Consider the following 22,074-nt stretch of genomic DNA (forward strand, 5'->3'; position numbering starts at 1 on the left):
GGGGGGAAAAGGTTCCAGGAGTGAGGGGCAGCAAGTGAAAAGGGGGATCTGTTCCTCCAAGCATATGAGGAAGTAGACTGAAGTCTACAAAAGCTTATGCTACCAACTTCTTTTTTTCTCTCAGTCTCAAAACTGATACATTACCCCTTTGCTGCAAGACCTCTTGGCATTCTTATCTAGACTAACACAGCTATATCTTTGAATTCTAGTTATAGAAGAATGTTTTTAAATGTGTTGTGTTTTGCTAGAAATAAAAATTGGTTTTGGAAAAGGATGCAGGAGGTGAAGAAAAAGAAGAATGCTTTATTGATTGCTCCTTAACTATCTCTATTACATCTAATACATAATGTTTTCTACATTTTCTCAATAGGTTACTGGAAGGCTATTGGCAGTTTGAGAAGAGGAAGCAAAGCCAGCAATATGAATGCAGTGAGCTAGCCAGGAATTGGTAGAATCACTGAATAAGGGAATTTCAATATCAACTTGAAAAGGAACATTGGGACCTGATTGACCTGTAGATCAAGTAAAGGAAGAAAATGAACAGAAACAGGAGGTGGAACATGGGTGATCAAAATGAAGCAGCAACAGTAAAATTGCCCTCAGCACTTAATGCCTCTGGACCCAATTTATGTTCTTCCAGGATTTCTTGGAGCAGATTTTTCAGATCTATGACAAGGGCGACTTCCAACTCCTTACAGCATTAATTTTGGATGGCCATAATGAGAATTTTGTCACTCCATACTTTCATCTTCCTTATAGAGCTGGAATTCTTCATGGGATTCGAATTTGTTGGGCAGCACAGCTCAGATTATGGTACCATTATTGTCATCATCAACATTATCAACAAGGAGAACAAGCGTGCTTTATAAAAGTCAAGAAGGAAGAGCTGTTTTCAGAAGATGTGCACTTCAATCTGTACCAAACCACTTTAAGAATTATAAACCTAAATGTATAAACAACTGTTGCCCTAGATCTATAAAATCCTAAGGAAGGATGGATCATCAAGTATATTTGCACTACAATTTCATATTTGTAAATATTTGTAATTGTTATCAATTAAAAGAGAAAAAATTGAAAACCTCCAAAGTAACAGCTTTTTGACTTCCAGGATATATGGAATGTTCACTACAATTGAACCTATAGACATGTGGAATTCCATGTTATTTCCTCTATTGTCTGGAGAAGGAACCTCTAGTTTCCTTCAGATCTGCAATTTCTACCCATAGGAAAAACAGAGAAATGCAGCATTTCACTGTAGCTGTGACTGAGAAGCATGTCAGTCCACAACCAGAAGATAACCATAAAGAAAATAATCTGTATTCATTCTAACTTGTCTTTTATTTCGTGTGAAATAAGTTCCTGGAACACAGCACTCCTACACGCCATTGGATTTAGGCAGAGAGAGCATGGGGGAGGAACCAATTTAAATAGATTAAAAGTAGTTTGTCCAGAAAGATATCACTTCCTAAGGAAGGCTAGATTGGTTCCCTTGCTATTATCATTGTATGGGTATTCAGAAAGGCTTTGATTGCTAAGGAAGAGCTTTTAACTGATGGCTTTTAACTATATTTGTTTTTGTGTTTTCTAAATTGCTTTTTATTCAGTTGTGTTTTAATACTGTATCTTTTGTATTGTTATTTGCATCTAGTTTTTAATCTTGTGTGTCCCCATTCGAGGAAAGAAGTTGGGATATAAATAAAGAGTGAGACAAGTGATCAGAGTTAGGGGCCATGAAATTAATTGACTTGACTGAGAGTGGCACCCGCAAGATACAGAGTTGACAGGAGATAGTTGTGCACTATATCATACTTCATAGATGCTAAAATTGTTCACTGATTGTGGGTAGAAACATTGGCCATTGTTCTTAATTTTGTTTCTTACCAGTTTAGCACAGCTGACATGTTCAGAATGAAAAAAATCAACAGATTGATTACTGACATTTTTTGTTTCAGAAGTTCAAAAATCTAAGATACAAAATTTATATAGTTACAGTATTTTTCAGTATTTCAAAAAATGTTTGCCTTTGCTTCCCCAATTTCACTCAAGTACCTTTGCTTTAGTGTCATAACCCATCACCCAACCTAGGATGGATCAACATAATGCATGATTTGGGTCTGTCAAGCTGACAGCATCTTGGCAGCTTCATCACCAGAAAATATAGAACAGTGGTAGGGAATGGTACGTAGTTAGGTGCAAATGGAGGGGGACAGTGAGGATCAGATAGCCCTAACAAGCTATACTTAAAAAGTATTTCAGCCAACATGGTCCAAAACACTGCAAAAATAATCAAGTTTGAGACCACTGTTCATTGCTAGGGAATCCTGGGAATTGGACTTTATTGTGACACCAGAGCTCTCTGATAGAGAAGGCTAAACGTCTCACAAAACTACAATTCCCAGAATTTGCTAGCATTGAGCCATGGCAGTTAAAGCAGTCTCAAACTGGATTATTTCTGCAGTGCGTTTTGGACCATGATATCAGTTGCATATTTTCAAGTTCCTTGGTGGGTTTTTTTTTTTAAAAAAGACAATAGCTGTCTGGAATTATATTGTCATTTATTTTGTGTTTTCCCTTCTGTGGGTTTATTTTCAGTTGGGTACAAAAGACTAAGGATTACTTGTATCAAAATATACCCGAATATGGGCAGAGGAAATGGGTTGATGCTTTTCTCAAATGCCCTAGATTGAGGATGGAAGAGCAACAGACAAGAGGTGGAATGAATGAGGGATGGTATCTTCTTAAAAGCAGGATTACTCAATATTAGTATAGAGTGGTAGAGATTTTTTCCTTTCTTTTTGAATGTGGAAGAAAGGGGATTGTGTTGCTCATGTAGTGCCACTACATTGACATTTGTCATTTGAACAAAGCAAGAACAAGTTAGGGAGGTAATTTGCCCCAAAGGAAAATGTTTGTTTCCTTCTGAAAAGAAAAGCTTTAGAACATCTAAATTTCAGGTGTCACAAAGCCAGCTTTGTTTATTACTGGTAGGTCACCTTTACTGCATAGATGGCTCAGAAAAATGAAGTAAGAGGGGCGTCATTTTTGTTGCTGCAATAATTGTTTGCACCTGACAAAGCAGCGATGCCATCTTGTGCAGGATGCTGCTGCCAGCTAAGACAGTTCACACTTGGATTTGCTGCAACTGTGGAAATATTAAAGGATCATGCTATATATGAGCCCTGGTGGCACTGTGGTTAAATGCCTGTACTGCAGCCACTCACTCAAAACCATAAGGTTCGAGTTCAATACCAGCAAAAGGGCTCAAGCTCGACACAGGCTTGCATCGTTCCGAGGTCACTAAAATGAGTACCCAGATTGTTGGGGGCTACTAGCTTACAGCTGTAAACCACTTAGACACTGTTGTGTTTGTGTTTGTGGTTAGCCTTTCTGATTTTAAATTAATAAAATCTGTATGCTGTGTGTTCCTTACTCTGTGTGTGTGTGGGATAGGGAGTGGGAGAGACACTTGTAAGATGGTGAATCAAATCACTGGCAGAAAAGATAATACTGGACAAGTTTTCATCCTGCCAAATTATATAACATGCTAGGTCACCACCCTGTGTGGGCTGTAAACTTTTTCACTCTGGTTCTGTTTCAGTTTTTTAAAGTATACATGGGACTGCCTGCCATAGGTATTAATTGTACTTCTTCTTTACTTATAATAGCAAAAACACGTGCTGCTGACTTACTGGTGAATCCTCTGGATCCAAGAAATGCAGATAAAATTAGAGTCAAAATTGCTGACTTGGGAAATGCTTGCTGGGTGGTAAGTGTAACTAATTTTTAATGTGTAGGAATGTCCTTTTTAAAACCTGTCATCTAAATCATAGAGCTTTTTAAAAATCACTACTGTCGTCTTCATTTTTTTTTTTTTTAGCATAAACATTTCACAGAAGACATCCAGACACGGCAATACAGATCCATAGAAGTTTTGATAGGAGCTGGTTACAGTACACCTGCTGATATCTGGAGTACGGCATGTATGGTAAGAACAGGATAACATTGTGTTCCTACTGAATTAGAAAAATAGACTGATTTTTGTATGGCCAAGGTATTAAATGGAAGAAGAAATAACAATATTTCAAAACTCAGTAAAAATTATTTTAAAAAATAGATCATGTATGTAGAAAGATCTTGTAACACATTTGCGACTAATTGAAAGAAAGAAGTTGGCAGCAAGAGCTTTCGTAAACTTCAGTCTAATTCTTCAGGTGCATCTAAGGAAGTAGACTGTAGTCTACAAAGCTCATGTTGCCAACTTCTTGCTTTCAGTTAGTCTCAAAGGTGCTACAAGATCTCTTTACATACTGATTATGCAGACTAACATGGCTATATCTTTGAATAATAGGTTAAAGTGATTATAGTTGTGTATTGCAGATTGCTGGTGTTCTGAGGCATTGCTTGACAATGAAAGAGACACTTCCAGTATACATAGTGGGAATTTTTAAGAAATGTTTTTCCTTGATCAGCAGGTATCCCCCCACACACCACAAACTGGATTGAAAACCCCTCTTTGATTTTTCCTTATGTTGCCCTGTACCATATTTTGTATTGAAATGCTACAATATAAATAACATTTTCCAGGTGCAATTGAATTGGGTCAGAATATTTTTTAACCTATAGTGCATCTATTGCTCTGTGCATGGACATCCCTCTGATTTTACAGTGCCTTATAATGTGTAGAATTGTAAATAAAATTATACAAATAGATTTGCTATAATATTGGGGTCCCCTAAATAAGGAGTTTTGTAAGCAAATAACCAAATAAGTTTGAATGGACATGTATAGATGTAGGCCTCACACCTTCCAATACTATTAGAGGGTTGTTTGGTTTTTAATCACTGGTCAGTGGGCACATCCAGATTGATGGAGAAGTCTCAGATTTTGTTCCTGTTCTTTCCAGATTTTACTGGGTTAAAGTAAGATGACCTGCAGAGATAGTATAAAAACTCTCTGATCATACTGGGAGCTGACAGAACTGAGTGCCGAAATCCCATAAAGGCATCAGATCCCGTCTGATCTTAGAAGCTAAGCAGGATTGGTCCTGGTTAGCACTTGGATGTGAGACCACCAATGAATGCCATATGTTGTAGACTATATTTCAGAGGAAGAAACTGGCAAAATCACCTCTGAGTATTCCTTGCCTCACAAGACCCTGTGAAATTTATTGGGCTGCCATAAATCTTGAAGGCACATGCACACATAAAATAAACTCATCTAGGGAGCTAGTATATAAATTATGATCAGATGGACAGAAATATTCTGGGATAAACAAAATGTGTATGGATCAACAAAATGTTGAATTTGTGGCTGAGTGCAATGATGTCATCAGGGCTTCTATATAGATGTGCATGGAAAATTGAAATCTTTAAAAGTGCACTTTCCACATAAAAATATGTATTATGAATTGAACATAGGACAGTGGTTGACTGATATTTGTCCCTGATTTTAGGGAGCAGGATCACATTGTGAGTCTGTCTTTCCTCTCTCTGTCTGGCTGAATGTATTGGAAACTACACTGTCATTGACTAAGCCCCTATTATTTTATCAAGCTGTGTTTTACTCATTAAAGAGACAGGAGAATAAATGTTCCATTGGGAAAGGACTGAGCAAGCACTGTGTGGTATGTCATTACACCAGCTGGAAATTCATGATGTACAGGAATCCACTACAGCAGCCAGTAGTTTGACTAGTAATACTGCTGGGAATGAGAATGAGACCTGTGATTCCGTTCCTTGTCTTCATTCATGCTTTCTGGATTGGAGCCAGGACAAGTGATTGTAATTATCCCAGCTCTACCATCAAACTCCTATTCTTGCATTGTGCATTCATTGGTATTCACTGACAATTGGGAGGATAGACAGTCAGAAGAAATATTCTGGGCTGATATATTTTTATTAATAGATATGAAAAAGAACATTTAAGATACAAAATGTTAGAGAAGTGATATTTTTCTAGAATGGTGAGGTATAGAGAGGGTGCAGCTGAATGTCTCTGACTTACTGCTTTGCCATAGATACTTTATAACAGGCCTATATAAAGTCTATAAGACTGCCAAAATAAAGCTGCTTCAGGTCTCTTTGGAGGCATGCTGTTTAAATGATGCATGCATCTGAAGAATCTGGAAGCTGCACCAAAGCTGCACTCCAGTGCTTAGGAATGGAGTGTGGCTTTGGTGCGACCTCCAGACTCTTAGGACCCATGCATCATTTAAATAGCATACCTCCAAAGAGACCCGAAGCAGCTTTATTTTGGCAGTCTGTAACAGGCCATTGTCTTTTCTTGAGAAGAACATAGAGGGGCACAGATACCTCCATACCTGTGTCCATGATGATATCTTTTTGCAAGTGCCTGGGAGCTGGAAATGCAGATCCTCAGCCTATGCAAGCATTAGCACTTGAAAAGGCTTAGGAAACCAACACAGCAATAAGACTTTGGGAGATTTCTAACACAGTATAAAGTAATAGAAATCCTGGTGTTTATATAATTACTATTAAATATTTTCTTTAACTGGCCCCCATTTAAAAAAAGATACATAATCTCGACAGCAAAGGGATGTCTGTAGATTGCATAGAAAATAAATTAAGTATAAAGCTCTGATGTGGGTTTCAAGAAAATTCTTCAGTGCTCCAAATAATTTTATCTGCTATAGCATGTTTGATTTAAATATTATATTCAAACACATTTAAATCTTTATGTGGATATTATTTTATTGGAATATTTCTAAAATGTAAAAAAAAATAGCATATTGTCATGCCTCCAGAGCATCTTTGATGCTCTTGAGACATATATTTAGTTAAGATTATATTATGTTTTCTATGTTCCCGAGAGCCAGAGGCCTTACTACACCCAAAGTCCATAGCATTGCTCTTGGGACAAAACACATATACTTCCCTCATTTTTGGTAAAAAAATAATTATGCACTTGAAATAATACTAATTTTTTAAAGATCATGTACCTTAAGAGAAGTGTTTAGTTTACCCTCTTTGCTGAGATTCAACTTCACTCTATCGCTCTCTGCATTACTTATCAGTTCCATTTAAAGCTGAGGAAGAAAACCCAATTCTGAACAATTAATTGAGGATTTTATTTCACAAAAGGATAGATGTGAGTTTGTGGACACAGCCAACTTACCACATTTTGCCTTGACTCCTTGTACTTGCATCTGATTGAGAAGCAGGGAATTTTCTAAAACAGAAACAAGCTTAGCAGTGTATTTATTAGCCTGTTCTTCTGAGCACTAGAGTTGGTTCATGAAAACTATCTCTTTAAGAAGAATAACTGGAATTTCATATTCTGTATTTAGCTCATCTAACATGATTGATTGCAGTTTATTAGCCCAAACAACTGTGGATAAACACACACACAGTAAACCCATCACACTTTTATAAGACAGCACAATTGCAAGACAGACCTGCACTTCCAGTGAATGACGACAGTAAAGAAAAGGATGGCCAAAAAGAAAATAACAATGTGCATGCATGTGAGCGCGCGCGCGCGCGTGCGCACACACACACACACACACACACACACACCAAACATAATAGCTGAAGCAGTTATAAAGTTGCTATGCTGATATAGTAAATGAAATAATGCATTCCAGACTGCCCCCTGAGGATACCAAAATCTGCAGATGCTCAAGTTCCTACTTGGTGCTGTTCCAGCTGGCGCCACCACCTCACCACTTTCCTCCTTGCAATTGCTCCTCGCAATTGCTGGTGGCAGCATGGCCCCTCACAGCCCTGCATGCAACCGCCTCAATCCAGAAGAAGCTGCTCTTCTTGTGTGGTGGGAGCGATTGCAAGGAGAAGGAGGAACCAAAGATCGTTTCCATACACTCACACCCTGAGCCAGCATGTTGTAGTGGTTTAGGTGTTGAAATATGACTCTGGAGATCAGACCTTGAATTCCTACTTGGCCATGGAAACCCATTGGGTGAATTTGATAAAGTCGCACTCTGAACAAATCTTAATTTAAAATTTAAACCTCTGTGTTAATGTTCACCTTAGGGCTGCCTGAGGCACACACCAACTAAGCTTTTTCTCTAAACCTTCATATTAAGTAAAAAAAGAAAATAAGAAAACCTCAAACATGGAGCCAAACTGTGCACAAATATTAAAACTGCAGAGCTAATCAACACATACTATATTGTTTCTTTTGTTTTAAGCAAAAATATACAAATCCATTTAATCCTGGTAACATCCCATAACTTTTGCATATCCTGATCAGGTGGTATCATAGAATCATAGAGTTGGAAGAGACCACAAGGGCCATCCAGTCCAACCTCCTGCCATGCAGGAAATCCAAATCAAAGTATCCCCCGACAGATGGCCATACAGCCTCTGCTTATGTCACAATGATTAAAATATACCCATTTATTTATTAATGACAGCACTTGTAACTTACAGATCTATTTGATGTTTCTTATTTAATTGCACAGTATGCTTCTAGCTTTCACTAACAGAACTCAAAAAGACATACACCAGTGTGTTCAAAGATTCTTCTGATATCCAGCCATATTATCAAACATCTGTCATCTAACTTTTAATTAAAGCAGAGAACATAGCCTCTTCAATTTTTATAGAAAGGTGAAACAAACTATTAGAGACTCACAAAGTAAAACCAACACTGATTGACATAAATTCAAAAATAAAGTGTAAAATAGATTTAGTCAGCATTAGTATCACTTTGTAATGGGAGTTATGAAACGTATATAAAAAGAATCACCAAACAATAAAAAAAGTTGTAACTCTTATAGTACAAAACATTTTAAAAATAATTTCTTGACTGTTAGATTTGTTATGTATTATTTTGTAGCTAAAGAGACAGTTAGGAGATAAGTACTTAAGTTTTCAAGTGTAATTTTAACTTTGAAGAAGTTTTCCAAGACAGAAGAATATTGTTGTTGTTGATAATGAGTGACTCAAGTCCACTCTGCTTTATTGAAAGATTGATGTGATCTGAAGGGAAACCAGAGTTGACTATAATCTGTATTTGGTTGTCAGGAATAAACTGTATAATCTGTCTGATTTATTGAAACCCTATCATAGGGAATGTCTTGGCAAGATTTATTCCGAAGAGATTTTCCCATTATTTCCCTCCAAGACTGTGAAAGTTACTCAGTGGGTTTCTGTGGCTGAACAGGGATTTGAACCATAGCCTCAAGGAGCCTTAGTCCAACATTCAAACTGCTATACCATGCTGGCCCTCCAGAATATTGTAGGAGTTGTACCGCCTTCAGATGTTCTTCTTTGACCCATCTGTATAGGGTGATTCATCCTTTCATACTTTTCTTCAAATCTTGTGTACCATATTTTATCCTCAAAGGAAAACTCAGCCTCTAATTATGTTCAACACAGCTATAAAGATCCACCACTTGGGAAATTGTGCTTATTGGAACAGAAGTCTCCTTTCCCTGGAAGTAGTCAGCCTGTAGGCTTTAGTTTCCAACATCTCAGAACACAAAGGATGCAGTTGTACTTTGGCCCTCCTGGTAGGCCTCCCATAGGCAACTGGTTAACCACTTTGCAAACAGAAGCTTGGACTACAGTTTTTATAGTTGTTGTTTAAAAATGAGTCCATATTAACATAAGGTCATGTGCACAAAAATAATAGCAGAAGACTCTCATTATTCTAATAGTTCTATCATATAGAGTTGTCCATCCATATGCACAGTGTGGTTTGAGTGCTGAAGTAGGACTCTGGGGGACCAGGGTAAATCCCTGTGCAGCCATGGAAACCCATTGGATGGCTTTGGGCCTCAGGGGACAGCCATGCTAAACCCTTTCTGAATAAATCTTGTAAAGAAAACCCCATCAGTAGTTTTGCCTTAGGGTCCCCATAAGCCGGAGCCAACTTCAAGGTATACAACAACAACAACATTATTATTATTATTCATTGTTTAAAACGTTTGTATTTCTGTAGGGTAACTATTAACCTGTGTGGAAAATCTCTTTATTTTTTGCTATCTCAAACATTAGTAGACAAGAGAAAAATGTGCTCTGCTGGGGAAAAAACATTTCAACTATTTCATGCATATTACCTGAAGTGGCCCACCTTGGGATAATTGCACAATGTTATTGTGCAACACTGTGTTGAATAGAGAAATCACCATGCACCACTGAATACTTTTACTAAGCTTAGACTAGTATAGGGTGAGCCTGGATCTCAGGCGCTAGACTTTTCTGAGCCTTGCTGCCTTGCAGGTTGTAGTAGGGCTCTGCTAGAAGAACCAGCATAATTAATTTTTGTGTCCGAGATGACTTTAGATTTGTGCTCTTTTGAATAATATCTTTCAAGCAGCCTTTGAAAAGGAATTACGAAATAGCATGGTGGCCTGTATGTCAAAGAAAAACTGTCCTGCTGGGCATATCCAAACTTTTGGGTGTGCCTAAGGTAGCATTTAAGAAACCAACCTAGCAATTGAATCTGTCCACTGAGCTATTAAGCATTCCAAGAGAGAATCTGTAATTACTCCGTCATCATTTGCGCATTATACCTAGGCACATACTTGTTTAAAATAATTCCTTCTACAGGTGAGAAGGTCTGTTTTTTTAAAAAAGTTTTATTTATCCCATATGAATCCCCCATAAATACATTGTTTTATCCTAGGCGTTTGAGCTTGCGACTGGCGATTATCTATTTGAACCACATTCTGGTGAAGACTATTCCAGAGATGAGGGTATGTGTCTTTCCAACATTCAAATATTTCCATGTGCCTATATAATATCTATGCAGGGGAACATGAAGAGACATGGTTGGTTTGTTCACCATGGTTGGTTGCTGATGAAAATGCTTTAATTTCAAAATATAAACACCACATTTTTTCCTCTTTAGTTTAAAGTCCCATCTGTAGCAGTAGGTGGGCTGCCTCCTTTCTGCAGATACACTCCTTCCCTAAGCCCTGAAGGGAATAGCCTCCTGTCTTGCCCTGTAAGATTTGCATCTGTGTGGCAACACTGAAACATGAGTGCACTTTAGAAACAAAACTTGACATGGTGTGGATGCATCCCTTGACATCAGGCTGGGTGTTTAGAATGCTGAACATTCATTTTGCTTATGACAGCTGATCACTAAATTAAAAGCAAACCAGCCAGAATTAACTCCTGCTTCCATCTGTGTTCCTGTCCATTTTCCATGCTTGTTTGCTTGTAACGTTCTCTGCAGTCCGTGGTAATAATGTGGGCATTGTTATTTGGTTTTCCTTTGCAAGTGCTACTAATGATGCCAGACTTCTGCTGGTCCTGGAAACCTCTGCATGGGTTTTCTGCAAACGTTGTGTTTGGAACTTCTTTGAATTTTTAAACTAATTCCATTTTCTTTCCTCTTCTTTTATCCCATCCTTTCCCTGCCCTTCCCATTCCTGTGTCCTTTTTTCTCTCTTTCATAGACCACATAGCACACATCATAGAGCTGCTAGGCAATATCCCAAGGCACTTTGCTCTATCTGGAAAATATTCTCGGGAATTCTTCAATCGCAGAGGTAGTACCTCTTCTTTTTGAAAGGCACCGTGAGGCAGACAGAAGTGGATTGGCAGTATGCTTGGTTGCAGGGTGAACCACTAAAATACATATCCCCAGGTGATGAGACATGTAATCTCTCTTTGCAAAACAATTTTTAAAAAGAGCAATCACCTCCTGATTTGTTTCTTTTGGCAAAATAAATTGCCAGAAATGTGAACAGCCCTCATCCCATCATTTAATGACATACTGGATTTTCAAGAAGGAGTAATCTGTTTCTGTCTGCACCGGGCCAACGTTAGTGTGTGCATGCAATGTATTGATTAAACTGTTGTATGTTTCTGTTTTGCTGTAAATGTTCTCCAATGCAGATCACATAGCATTGATCATTGAACTGCTGGGAAAAATCCCTCGAAAATACGCTATGTTGGGGAAATATTCCAAGGAGTTTTTCACCAAAAAAGGTAACAGTGTTTCTGCAAACCTAATTTAAACTGTAGCTCTTTCAAAAAGAAGACACTCAACACTTTCTAAAAAAAATGGATAATGAAGAGTCTTCTTGATTTTTAGGAACATATTAAAGACGTTGTGTACATGTGAGATTTCTCTTTTTAAGAAGAAGAGGGAGCCTAAATTTTTAAAAGTTGTCTTTGGTATAGGGTCGCCACAGTAGTGTTCATTGTTGTGGAATACTGTATACTGCCTACACGTTTAATTTATTCTATATGAAATCAGTAATCTGATTTTTATTTTTTTTACTGGCAACACTAAAGCAAAAAAGAAATATATAAGATATACTTTTGCCTTCCTTCCATCTATAGAATAGTAATAATGATAGCAAATCTCTGGAGCTTAGATCAAAAGAAGAAATCAAAAGAGAAAAACCTATGCAGATTCCAGGAACAAAAGAAGTACATTCTACTGTTAGGCTGAAAAAGAAACTAATGCTAGAATTATATCATAGTTTGATACGCCAATACCTTATACTGCCTTTCTGAATAGTCTTTCCTCAAAAATGCTTGACAAGCCCTATATGGATGTTAACCACTCATATCATTAACATCATGGGAAAAGGATGATAGGCCACTTTTTTGATCTCCACACCTGTGTTGTCTCCTTGAGAATTCATTCTGCCACCCTTTGCAAGCTGAAGGGAACCTGCTTCCCATGGACAATGTATCTGTGTGATTTAGTACCCAGCATGAATTAGGCTGCCGAGAAAGGAACGAGGCCAGTCAGTGCAGCCCTTACCCTACTTCTGATAATTTACAACACTCTTAAGGCTATAGTACAGGTGGGAAATCCCTTTCAGTATAACAATTGGATTCTAGTTCAGAAAAGTTCTTGTGAGTTGCATTCTTGGGATGTGTAGGGCCAGAGGAAAACAGGTGGGACCAAAAGTGTTGATCTGTCTGTCTGTCAGCTCTTAGGAGAAACATGTCAAAATTTTAGAATAAAGCAAAAAACAAACAAACCTGTTCACATCTTGGGAAGCTGTTGAACGCAGGAGAGAGAGGTATGGTCATCTGAAAATGCCACTGACATGGTTTGGGACGTAAGGAAGGTCATATTTGGCCTTAGGTCCTGAGGACTCTCATCCTGGGCTATAGTTATATGTAGAAGGCTTTGTATACATGTCCTCTGGATAAATCAATGTTGTATTAGATGTGCTCTGATCTCCTATATCTTTTTTTGTGTTGGCATCCTGTGATGTGTTGGTGAAATCGAGTTATGCAGAGCACATATAGACCCCAATAATCAAGAGATACGTTGTTATAAAACAACAGCAGTGTCTCCTGAATTCCTTGCTGTTTCCTCCTTTTTGAATTATAGATTATAGGCTTTAAAAATATTAGGGAATGCTGATACTTAAGTACTGTATTTTGTAAAGCAAAATAGCAAAGGAGAAAAAAAGCCAGACAATAGTATTCTGGCATTAACCAGGACAACTGTGAAGGTAGTCTCCCCTCCCTGCCTGTTGTTAGCAAAATCTCCCTGGCTATCATATAGAGCACAAGGCTCAATATGTTAGAGAAATGCTTAAAAGCACACATGTACTGTCATTCAGTTCAAGATTTATTGGTGGATGTACCCATTGGAGAAGGTGTTATCAGCTTTTTTGCAAATAAATAAGAAAATGTGGAATAAACTCCCTCAGTCAGTCATCATTTTCCATAAGTTTGTGGGAGAACCTTGAGGATGTTTTTTACAGTATTTGTCCTTTGCGTGTATATTGAATGTTCAGGTGATACTGAAGCCGCTCTGATAGCCTTTTGGCTGAAGAGCGGGGTGGTATTATTATTATTATTATTATTATTATTATTATTATTATTATATTATTATTATTATTATTATTATTATTATTATTATTATTATTATTATTATTATTATTATTATTATTATTATTGGCTTAGCAGCCAAAGCTATCATTTATTTTAGTAACTGGCTGGCTGAGAAATGATTAGCTATTCCTAAAGGATGAGCTGTACTCAGGTGGCTTGTTGTATTGTAGCTAGCTGTGCAAGCTCTGGTGTGGAAACTAGGTTTATCATGAGAATTCAAACAGAGGTGTTTGGGGCAAATTGCACACATCTCAGTGCTGAGAGTGTAAGGCACAAAGAGAAGTCTGGAGGTTGTTCTGTCCTACATCAAGGGATCAGCACTTTCTGAGAAGACTGGACCAAGCTTATCTGTCAGAATGTGCAAACAGAACTCGTCCGTAAAGATGTTGTGGTTCTTTCAATTTTTCTTTAAAGTTTGATCAGCAGCATCATATTTTAGAGGGAGGGCCTTAAATAATGGCTCTTACCTTACCTTAGTCTACTTAATCAGTTGGGGAACAAAGTCCAAATGGAAGACCTCATAATTTTATTTTAGCCAGTACATTAGATCTTTTCTGCCTTCTTCTCTTTCTTTAAGCCCTCTCTTTCTTTTTAATCCTAGCATGGGGGGGGGGGGGGGGGGGGGAGATGATAAATAGGAGATCATGATTTTCTTTATAGACCATGCAACACACAGAAAGAGATCAAAACCAAAATATTCCCTTTTGGATATGATTTGTCTGACTTGGTCTGTTTTATAAACAGGCTTATTTAAGCTTTGAATCAAATTATTTAATAAGGTATCAGATAAACTAGCAGAACATGGGCTATTTTGTTAGAAAGGGTGTAAAAAATAAGAATTATAACCAAGTGTATTCTTGGTTTGTAAAGTCGAAGGCTTTCATGGCCAACATCCATAGTTTTTTGTGGGTTTTTCAGACTATATGGCCATATTCTAGAAGAGTTTATTCCAGACGTTTCACCAGCATCTGTGGCTGGCATCTTCAGAGAATGCTGGCAGAGAATGCTTCCAGGCAAGCATTCTCTAAAGATGCCAGCCACAAATGCTGGCAAAACATCAGGAATAAACTCTTCTAGAACACAGCCACATAGCCCGAAAAAAACACAAAAACTATGTATTCTGGGTTTCTTTTGAGTTCTTGATTTCCTCAAAATAAGTATCCCAGTTGTGATATTTTTAATGCAAGTTAAAAAGTGTTGTTTTTTAAACAAACCTCAAAAACATTTCTGGGGAATTGGTTCTTAGTTCTACATTGCCATCTTGTGGCTTGCTTGTTCTGAGCAGCCTGGATTTCTCTCTTCTTTTATATATCTTACTCTGTAATAGGCATGTGGAAAAAGTGCTGTATCTTTTAGGATGTTGAATTCTGTCATACAGCTCTACCTAGAGGAGCCATTTCTGTTCATTGTATTTCATCACTGGCAGAACTGAGAGAGGACAGGCATGAAAAAAGAAGGAGAAATGACTTGCTGTGTGAGGAGGAGGAGGGAATATTCTGTCTTTTCAAGGGATTTGGCTCATTCAGCTCCTTTCCACGTTTCATATCTATTTTGAATCCTACCTCTGGTATTCAGGTCCTCCATTTTGTGGAGTTTTTTGTGCCTGTAGTTGTTAACAATGCACACCACATGGCAATTCATTTGTTTTTAAAAACACTTTTACAAGGATGTAATTTGTCACCTTGTAGTCAGACTACTCTGTCATTTTAGTTCTTTGTTATTCCCTTTTTTAGTGTCTGGAAAGACGTGTAGAGTGGTTTGAAGTAGTATATAGTCATATATTCAGAAATAGGTACCATTGGATCCAGTATTGTTAACTCCCAGGTAAGTGTGTATCAGGTTGCGGCTGTAATAGCAGAATGGTAACTGAGTTGCTAACAGAAAACTAGAAACTCATGGATTCAAGAGACTTCGCAGGGTCAGAGGTTATTGCCTGTGAATGACATGACTGGTGTGTGAGGAAATTGCTTTCATAGTCTTATACAGATTTGTACAATGATTAAATGTACAGTAATTGTTTGACTGATAGCTCTTTGCAAGAGTCTAAACATACAGCTGCACTTTCACCAAATGGCACTACATACATTTTAAATTCATACTGTAAGGCTCTAAGGTTTTCTGTGTTGCACTTTGCAAGTTCTAATTCTCCAGTATAATTCTTTGAATCAGCATACATTTCGTAGCATCTTTGAGACTAACTGGGAGAAAGAAGTCTGTTATGTAAGCCTTTGTAGACTCAGTCTACTTCATCAGATGCACATCAGAAGTGTTTCAAATTATGATTTTTTTAGTAGTGTGTGGTGTGTCTTTTTAGGGAAAAAATGTGTTTTAAAAGCATTACCATGTTCCAAAACATTGCATATAGGATGCGTTATAAAACCAAATGAATGTCATATCTGTATCTATTTCTTTGTGTCTCCATGCAAGCATCTTTACAACACTTTGAAAAATTAAAACCTTTGTACAGTTACTCTGTAGATGTCAAGTCTAAGATCAACAGATGCCTTGTAATACTCCTGCCAGTAACTCTCTTTTCCTCTTTCTTTAAATAAATGCAGGCGAACTTAGACACATTACCAAACTGAAACCTTGGAGCCTCTTTGATGTTCTGGTGGAGAAGTATGGCTGGCCTCAGGAAGACGCGGCAGAGTTTACAGATTTCCTGATTCCTATGTTAGAAATGGTTCCAGAGAAACGGGCCTCAGCTGGTGAATGCCTCAGGCACCCTTGGTTGAATTCTTAGCAAAATCTACAGATATAACACAGGGCCAGCACCCCCTTTCCCTTACATCAGACTTAAATGGTGACTGTCACAAATTCTCTTAACAGGATCATAAATGACCTGGTGTTAACTCCAGACTTTTTTTTTTTCCCTTTTATGCTTTGAGGTACTGTTTGACATTTTGCTTTTCGTGCACTGTGTTCTTGGGAGGAGGAATAGTCTTTTTGTCTTCAGCTAGTAGTTTTACTGACTCTGCAGAAAACACCTACTAATGTGTCTTTAAGCATTGTTTCTTGTGTTGTGTGGCATTCAGACATCAACTTTTTGAACAAATCATCCTTTATTCTCCCCTCATGTGTTTTGGCAGGTTTTGTAACTATTTATGGAAAATATTTTAGCTGAGTATTATATAATTTACAAGTGTGAGACATTTATCAAGTCAGAATTGAGAAAATGTACAATTTTATCTTTGGGAAAAGGGACATTGTTCTTGTAAAATAGTGTATGTAAATGCACCCTGTAAATGTTTATTTCCATTAAAAATGGGATGGGGACACAAATGTCAAGAGTAAAGCTACTAAATTGAGAGTGACTTGTAGTATACAAAATGCATGTAGAGGATTTCAAACTGCTTCAGGAATTGCCTAAACTTTCCTTGCAGTAGCAGTGCCCCTATTGGATTTGGAAAGGACCTGGCTCTGATTTACAAGATTGCATTCTCCAGGAAGCACTTTAAAGGAAGGCTGAGTCTTCAAAGGATAAATATATATCTAATTTTAAATGCTTTTAAGGAGGTGTCATTTGCTTTACCATTGGGAGGGGATGGCATGGTAAGAGGGCGCTGCTTTTTCTTCATATGGATGTGCTAGGCACAAAAATTCAAAGAGAGTGTGGGCAGCATTTTTTTGTGCAGATTAACCTTGGATGAAAAAAAGTGCTCCACTTAAGGAAAAGGAAGAATACAATTGATGCAAAATTTACTTTACAATGAAAGACCGTGCACCTTCCATACATAGCTTTACATGTTTCTAAAACAAATTGCACTAGCTTCTTTTTTTCCCCATAAATTGACATATTGAGGAACTATTTTCCTCTGTAAGTTGCACACAAAATTTTAAGTGTTTTCGTATTAAAAAAAAAAAGCTAAGTAGATTCCAAAAGAGAACTCATAGGCAATACAGATTTTAGAATGTAAAATATGGAGGTGTATTTTAGCCTCTTTTAGAAGTCATTGGAATGAATGTAAATTTATTTCTTGGTTTTACACATTAATTATGGTGCCACTTTTTCTTGACTTTGTCCATTTTAAATTTATTCACATGCCTTTGCAATACCTAGATTGTGAGAAAAAAAAACCTGTGTTGTAACAAATAACCAATTGTTTGAGGTGCTTGCAGTTGTCTAATTAAAGTGGTTGTTTTTTCATAATTGTGTTCCTCCCTGGAATGTTTTGACAGCAGTAGCTACAAAATGGTTCAGTACACTTCCATATTCATTAGAACAGCCCTGAAATGTCAGTTGCTTCATGAACTTTTTGTCTCAGTCTTTTCAAATGGCTGTGTTAAAAAGCAACAACAGCCTATAAAGAGAACAGGCATTTCTAGCCTGGCAGCTTGTGCCAAAGTGAGAGAAAAGCATTCCATAAGGCCTGGCTTGGTTCATTCAGCAGCTTACAGTAGTAAGAACAGACTGTTTACCTGTAACTAGTTTTTCAGATGGCCAGCTATGCAGTCTTACACACGAATTCATGCAGGGCGTCTGGAACTGTAGATGCAGCAAAGAACTAATTCATCATTACATTTCCAAAATTTTGTACAACTGTTTAAATCCTTTTTGGCTGAGAGCACATTAAGGGATATATAGACCCAAGTTAAGTGAAGTAATTAACATCCTAAATTTACTTCTTCGGTATCTACATTGAAAAAGGTCCCTACAAACATGCTGACCAACAGAGTAGTAGACTTCATCTGGGTATACTGAAGCTTTCAAACAAAGTTAAAAGTTGGTTATATTGTACCCTTCCCATCTTGAAATAATGAGACCTCTAGACATGCCTACTACCTTGGTGCACTGCTGGACCTCCCTAAGTCAAGGTCCACCATGACATTTAATTTTATTCTTCAAACTACTACTTGTGTCACTTCAAACAGAATTCAATGCAGAGCTATTCAGAGTAGGGAAATGACTGAAGGTGATGCTGCAACAAACACAGAGACATATCAAAATTAATTCATTTTAGGAACCAAATAGTTCCAAGGTGCACGTCTGTAGAGTTCCTTTAGTATGCATACTAAACTTAAGACATGTAGATTTCAACCTTTGGCTCTGACTCACAGACATACAGTCTTTTTTAGTGATTTTTACCCGGCGAGCTTAAATTTTCACATACAAACCAAACATTTACACACTTGGAACACATAAGCATTCCCTATTGCATTGCAGTTGCAAGTGCTTGAGATGTCAATATAATCTCCATCTTGAGAACACTATTAAGATCAAATCTAGTTCCCTATGGTCATTTTCAAAATAGGTTACCAGTGAGGTTACCAGTGACAACTGAAGGTTTCCCTCCGGTCTTACTTGGTTGCTTTTCTGTTTACAGATAAGTTGCACACAGAATCAGTCTCAGTGTGTGTATATGTTATTTTTTAACATCTTTGGCATTTAAACTGGAGGCTGAAAATGAACAACCCTGTAAAAAAAATTTAAAGATTATTTCAGGTGGTTTTATAAAAATGAACCAAAATTTTAAAATCCAGCGGCATACAAACAGTGGCCAGGGTCTTCTATGCACTACATTGCTACATAACCATAGTGGGTACATAGTTATGTATGGTTGGACTTTCGTATCCGTGAGGGATGCAAAAAAACTCACGGGACCTCAAGACCCGTTGTCCCTAATGGTGGTGTGATATGTGTGCAGCTTCGTGCGTGTGCCACCATTGGGGACAAAGGGCTTGCTGTCTGCAGATGCTCAAATCTCCAGATAGCAAGCCCGCAGATGGCAAAGTCCCACTGTAGTGAAGCCCCCCTTCCCACTTACTGATCAGCAGTCTCTGTGATCAGCATGGTGTAAATATGCATTCCTGTCTCTATGGAAGCATCTGACTAATGTTCTCACCCCACACGAGAGATCTTCATTGCAAGACAGAAATTGAGATTACTTGCACCCGGGGGGGGGGGGGGGGGGCTGATGAAAATAAAAAAAAACAGCCACCTCCTGGGGGGGGGGGGACAGCTCCTCACCAGTGGAAGTGGTTTCTGGCCAGTAAGTGGGAACTGGGGGACTTTCACAGTCCCTATGTATCCCCCAAGGGTCCCACTGTAGTGAATCTTGCCCCCCCTTACCAAGGGGATACATAGGAATTGTGAATATGAAGCAGTCGCAAATGTGTTACTCTTATTCAAAACTGCTCAATAGGATTCTTTCCTTTGAAATTTAATGCCGTAGTAGGTGTTGGCTTATAAAGCAGCATCTTACACCTGTCCCACACCTACCAGTTGCCTTGTCATTTTAATTGTATTTTTCACTGGATATGAAAATCAGTTTGAGTCTTTTCGTGTTTCTCTGAATGCCACTGTATTTCTTCCTGCTGTCTTTAGCATCAGATCGCTAAACTGATTGTTTTCTTCCTGCATCAAAATTAATGCACTTTTAAACTTTTCTGAATTAATGCATTTATTTTACGATTATCTGATGTGTGCACCTTTCCAATTGACTAAGTGTATTCCTGTTTTACCATATTTGTATCTTAGCAGTTTGGATTTAAATATGCACTTGGTGTGGCACTTTTATTTCCTCGAATGTCATGTGAGCCTCACAAACCATCTGCAAAAAGAGCTGTCAGCTTTCTTCTGTCCTTTCTTCCTATTTTCTGTGCACCGCCAGCAATTCCTGTTCCCTCTTCCCCCATATCAAGGGACAGTGAAAGTGTAGCCAGATTGCAGGAGCTGCATAGTGTTTTATACCATTAGGTTACCCTCTTCCACCCATGACTTGGGCGAAGTTAGATTTCTTGCTGGCTAAATTGACTGTTGAAAATAGCAAGTCACTGCAAATGTTTGACATAGAAAAATACTATTTCTTCTTAGCTGTTCTCATCTTTTTGATATCCTAGGCCTGAATCATATCGATTAGCCCCCACTCAAATTGGTTGCTGACTTGTGAATCACTTGGCCAATTCTAGTTGGGACTAACAGTAGGATTCAGGCCACAATGAACAACTCTGTTCCTTGGAATAAATGAAGTGATGAAAATAGGTTTCAGGACTGTTTTTAAACACTTGCAAAAGGCTAAATTAGTTTGCCACAGAGTGTCTTAAGCTAAACCTGTCTCACTTAGGCAAAAATAAGTGAAGTTGCACGTGGCTTCTAAAATTAAATAGTTCTGTAGTGTTAAGCATACTTTACAAAGGTGTGTGATGGTTATATGTACCTTTCTGCAAGTTTGATTTTTGATTAATTTGTCACTGCTCTCTGTTTCCCAAGACTTATGCCCTGCTCTATTTTTAAGATAAATATTTTTCCTTTTCAGTGGCCATGGCTCTTGGCTGCAGCATGAAGGCAGTGTTTGCATTTAAGAATCACCCTGCTTATCTCTATGTCTAATTCAGAAGCCCTTTATTGTGTTTATCTGTTGGCAAAGCAGATGAAGAGGGCTGATCTGAGTCTAGGCACACCCTGCACTTACTTTAATTTCATCTCATGTGAAAGCTAAAATATTTCTGCTCCTAGTACATAACTATTGTATCAGCAGTAGAAATGAAGTAGGATGGAATGGGTAACCTATTTTCTTAGGCTGTCCATTATAAGGAATGAAATTGTTACACATTTAGTTGAGTTTAACCTTTCAGTAGATTGAGAATTGATATAAGGACTTCTTTGCTTCTACAGCACCTCCTATGTTTCTTTTAAAAGTCCCACCTCATGATTGCAGTGTTACATTATATAAGATTTTTGTCACCTGTCAATTCTTTTTATGGGTACCTTGTCTAAGCAGACTATTATATTTCAGTTTTCACAGCTTTCGCCAGATAGACACATGCTCTAGCATGTTTTGGGGCTATTGCACTTTTTCCTCTTGGACAACCCTAGCACCCTCCAATTTCTTGATATTCAGTCTACCGCAAATTCAGAACAATCTATTTTGGTCGCTGCTCCCTTTGCACCCAGTCATCTCAGAAACAGCAACCGAGCAGGTGGCTGAGCAGTGACTGAGAAGCCTCTCACCCATACCAGCCTTGTAGTAAAAGCTAGAAGCTTCTCCGTCATTAGTTGACCAGCTGCTTGGTTGCTGTCCCTTTGCAATGAATGGGCCATTCTGAGAGCAGCAACTGAGCACCTGGCTGAGCAGCATTTGAGAAGCCTCTTGCCCATGGCTGCCTTTGTAAGCAGTGAGGTTGTGCGGTGGTTTTAAGGGACCCTGAAAAGGAAATGTTGCATACCTATAACTAGTTCTTCGAGTGGGTCATCTGTGAATTCACACAACTGGGTACTCCTGTGTAGAGCATATTTGGAACCTCCTAGAATAGCTAGGTGGCTTTCCCCCTG

General features: G+C 38.1%; 1 protein-coding gene across 1 annotated transcript in view; it reads left to right on the top strand.

The window, feature by feature from the left end:
• Positions 1–17,952, top strand: part of SRPK2 (SRSF protein kinase 2) — a 118,513-nt gene extending 100,561 nt beyond the window's left edge. The window contains 6 exon segments of the mRNA XM_042467084.1: positions 3,666–3,766; positions 3,878–3,985; positions 10,612–10,681; positions 11,390–11,482; positions 11,832–11,924; positions 16,361–17,952. Of these exon segments, the coding sequence (XP_042323018.1) occupies positions 3,666–3,766; positions 3,878–3,985; positions 10,612–10,681; positions 11,390–11,482; positions 11,832–11,924; positions 16,361–16,545 (650 nt within the window). The 3' untranslated portion in view covers positions 16,546–17,952.
• Positions 17,953–22,074: the final 4,122 nt, after the last annotated feature.

Source organism: Sceloporus undulatus, chromosome 5 (genome assembly GCF_019175285.1).
Source record: "Sceloporus undulatus isolate JIND9_A2432 ecotype Alabama chromosome 5, SceUnd_v1.1, whole genome shotgun sequence".
In the NCBI taxonomy this organism is placed as follows: domain Eukaryota; kingdom Metazoa; phylum Chordata; class Lepidosauria; order Squamata; family Phrynosomatidae; genus Sceloporus; species Sceloporus undulatus.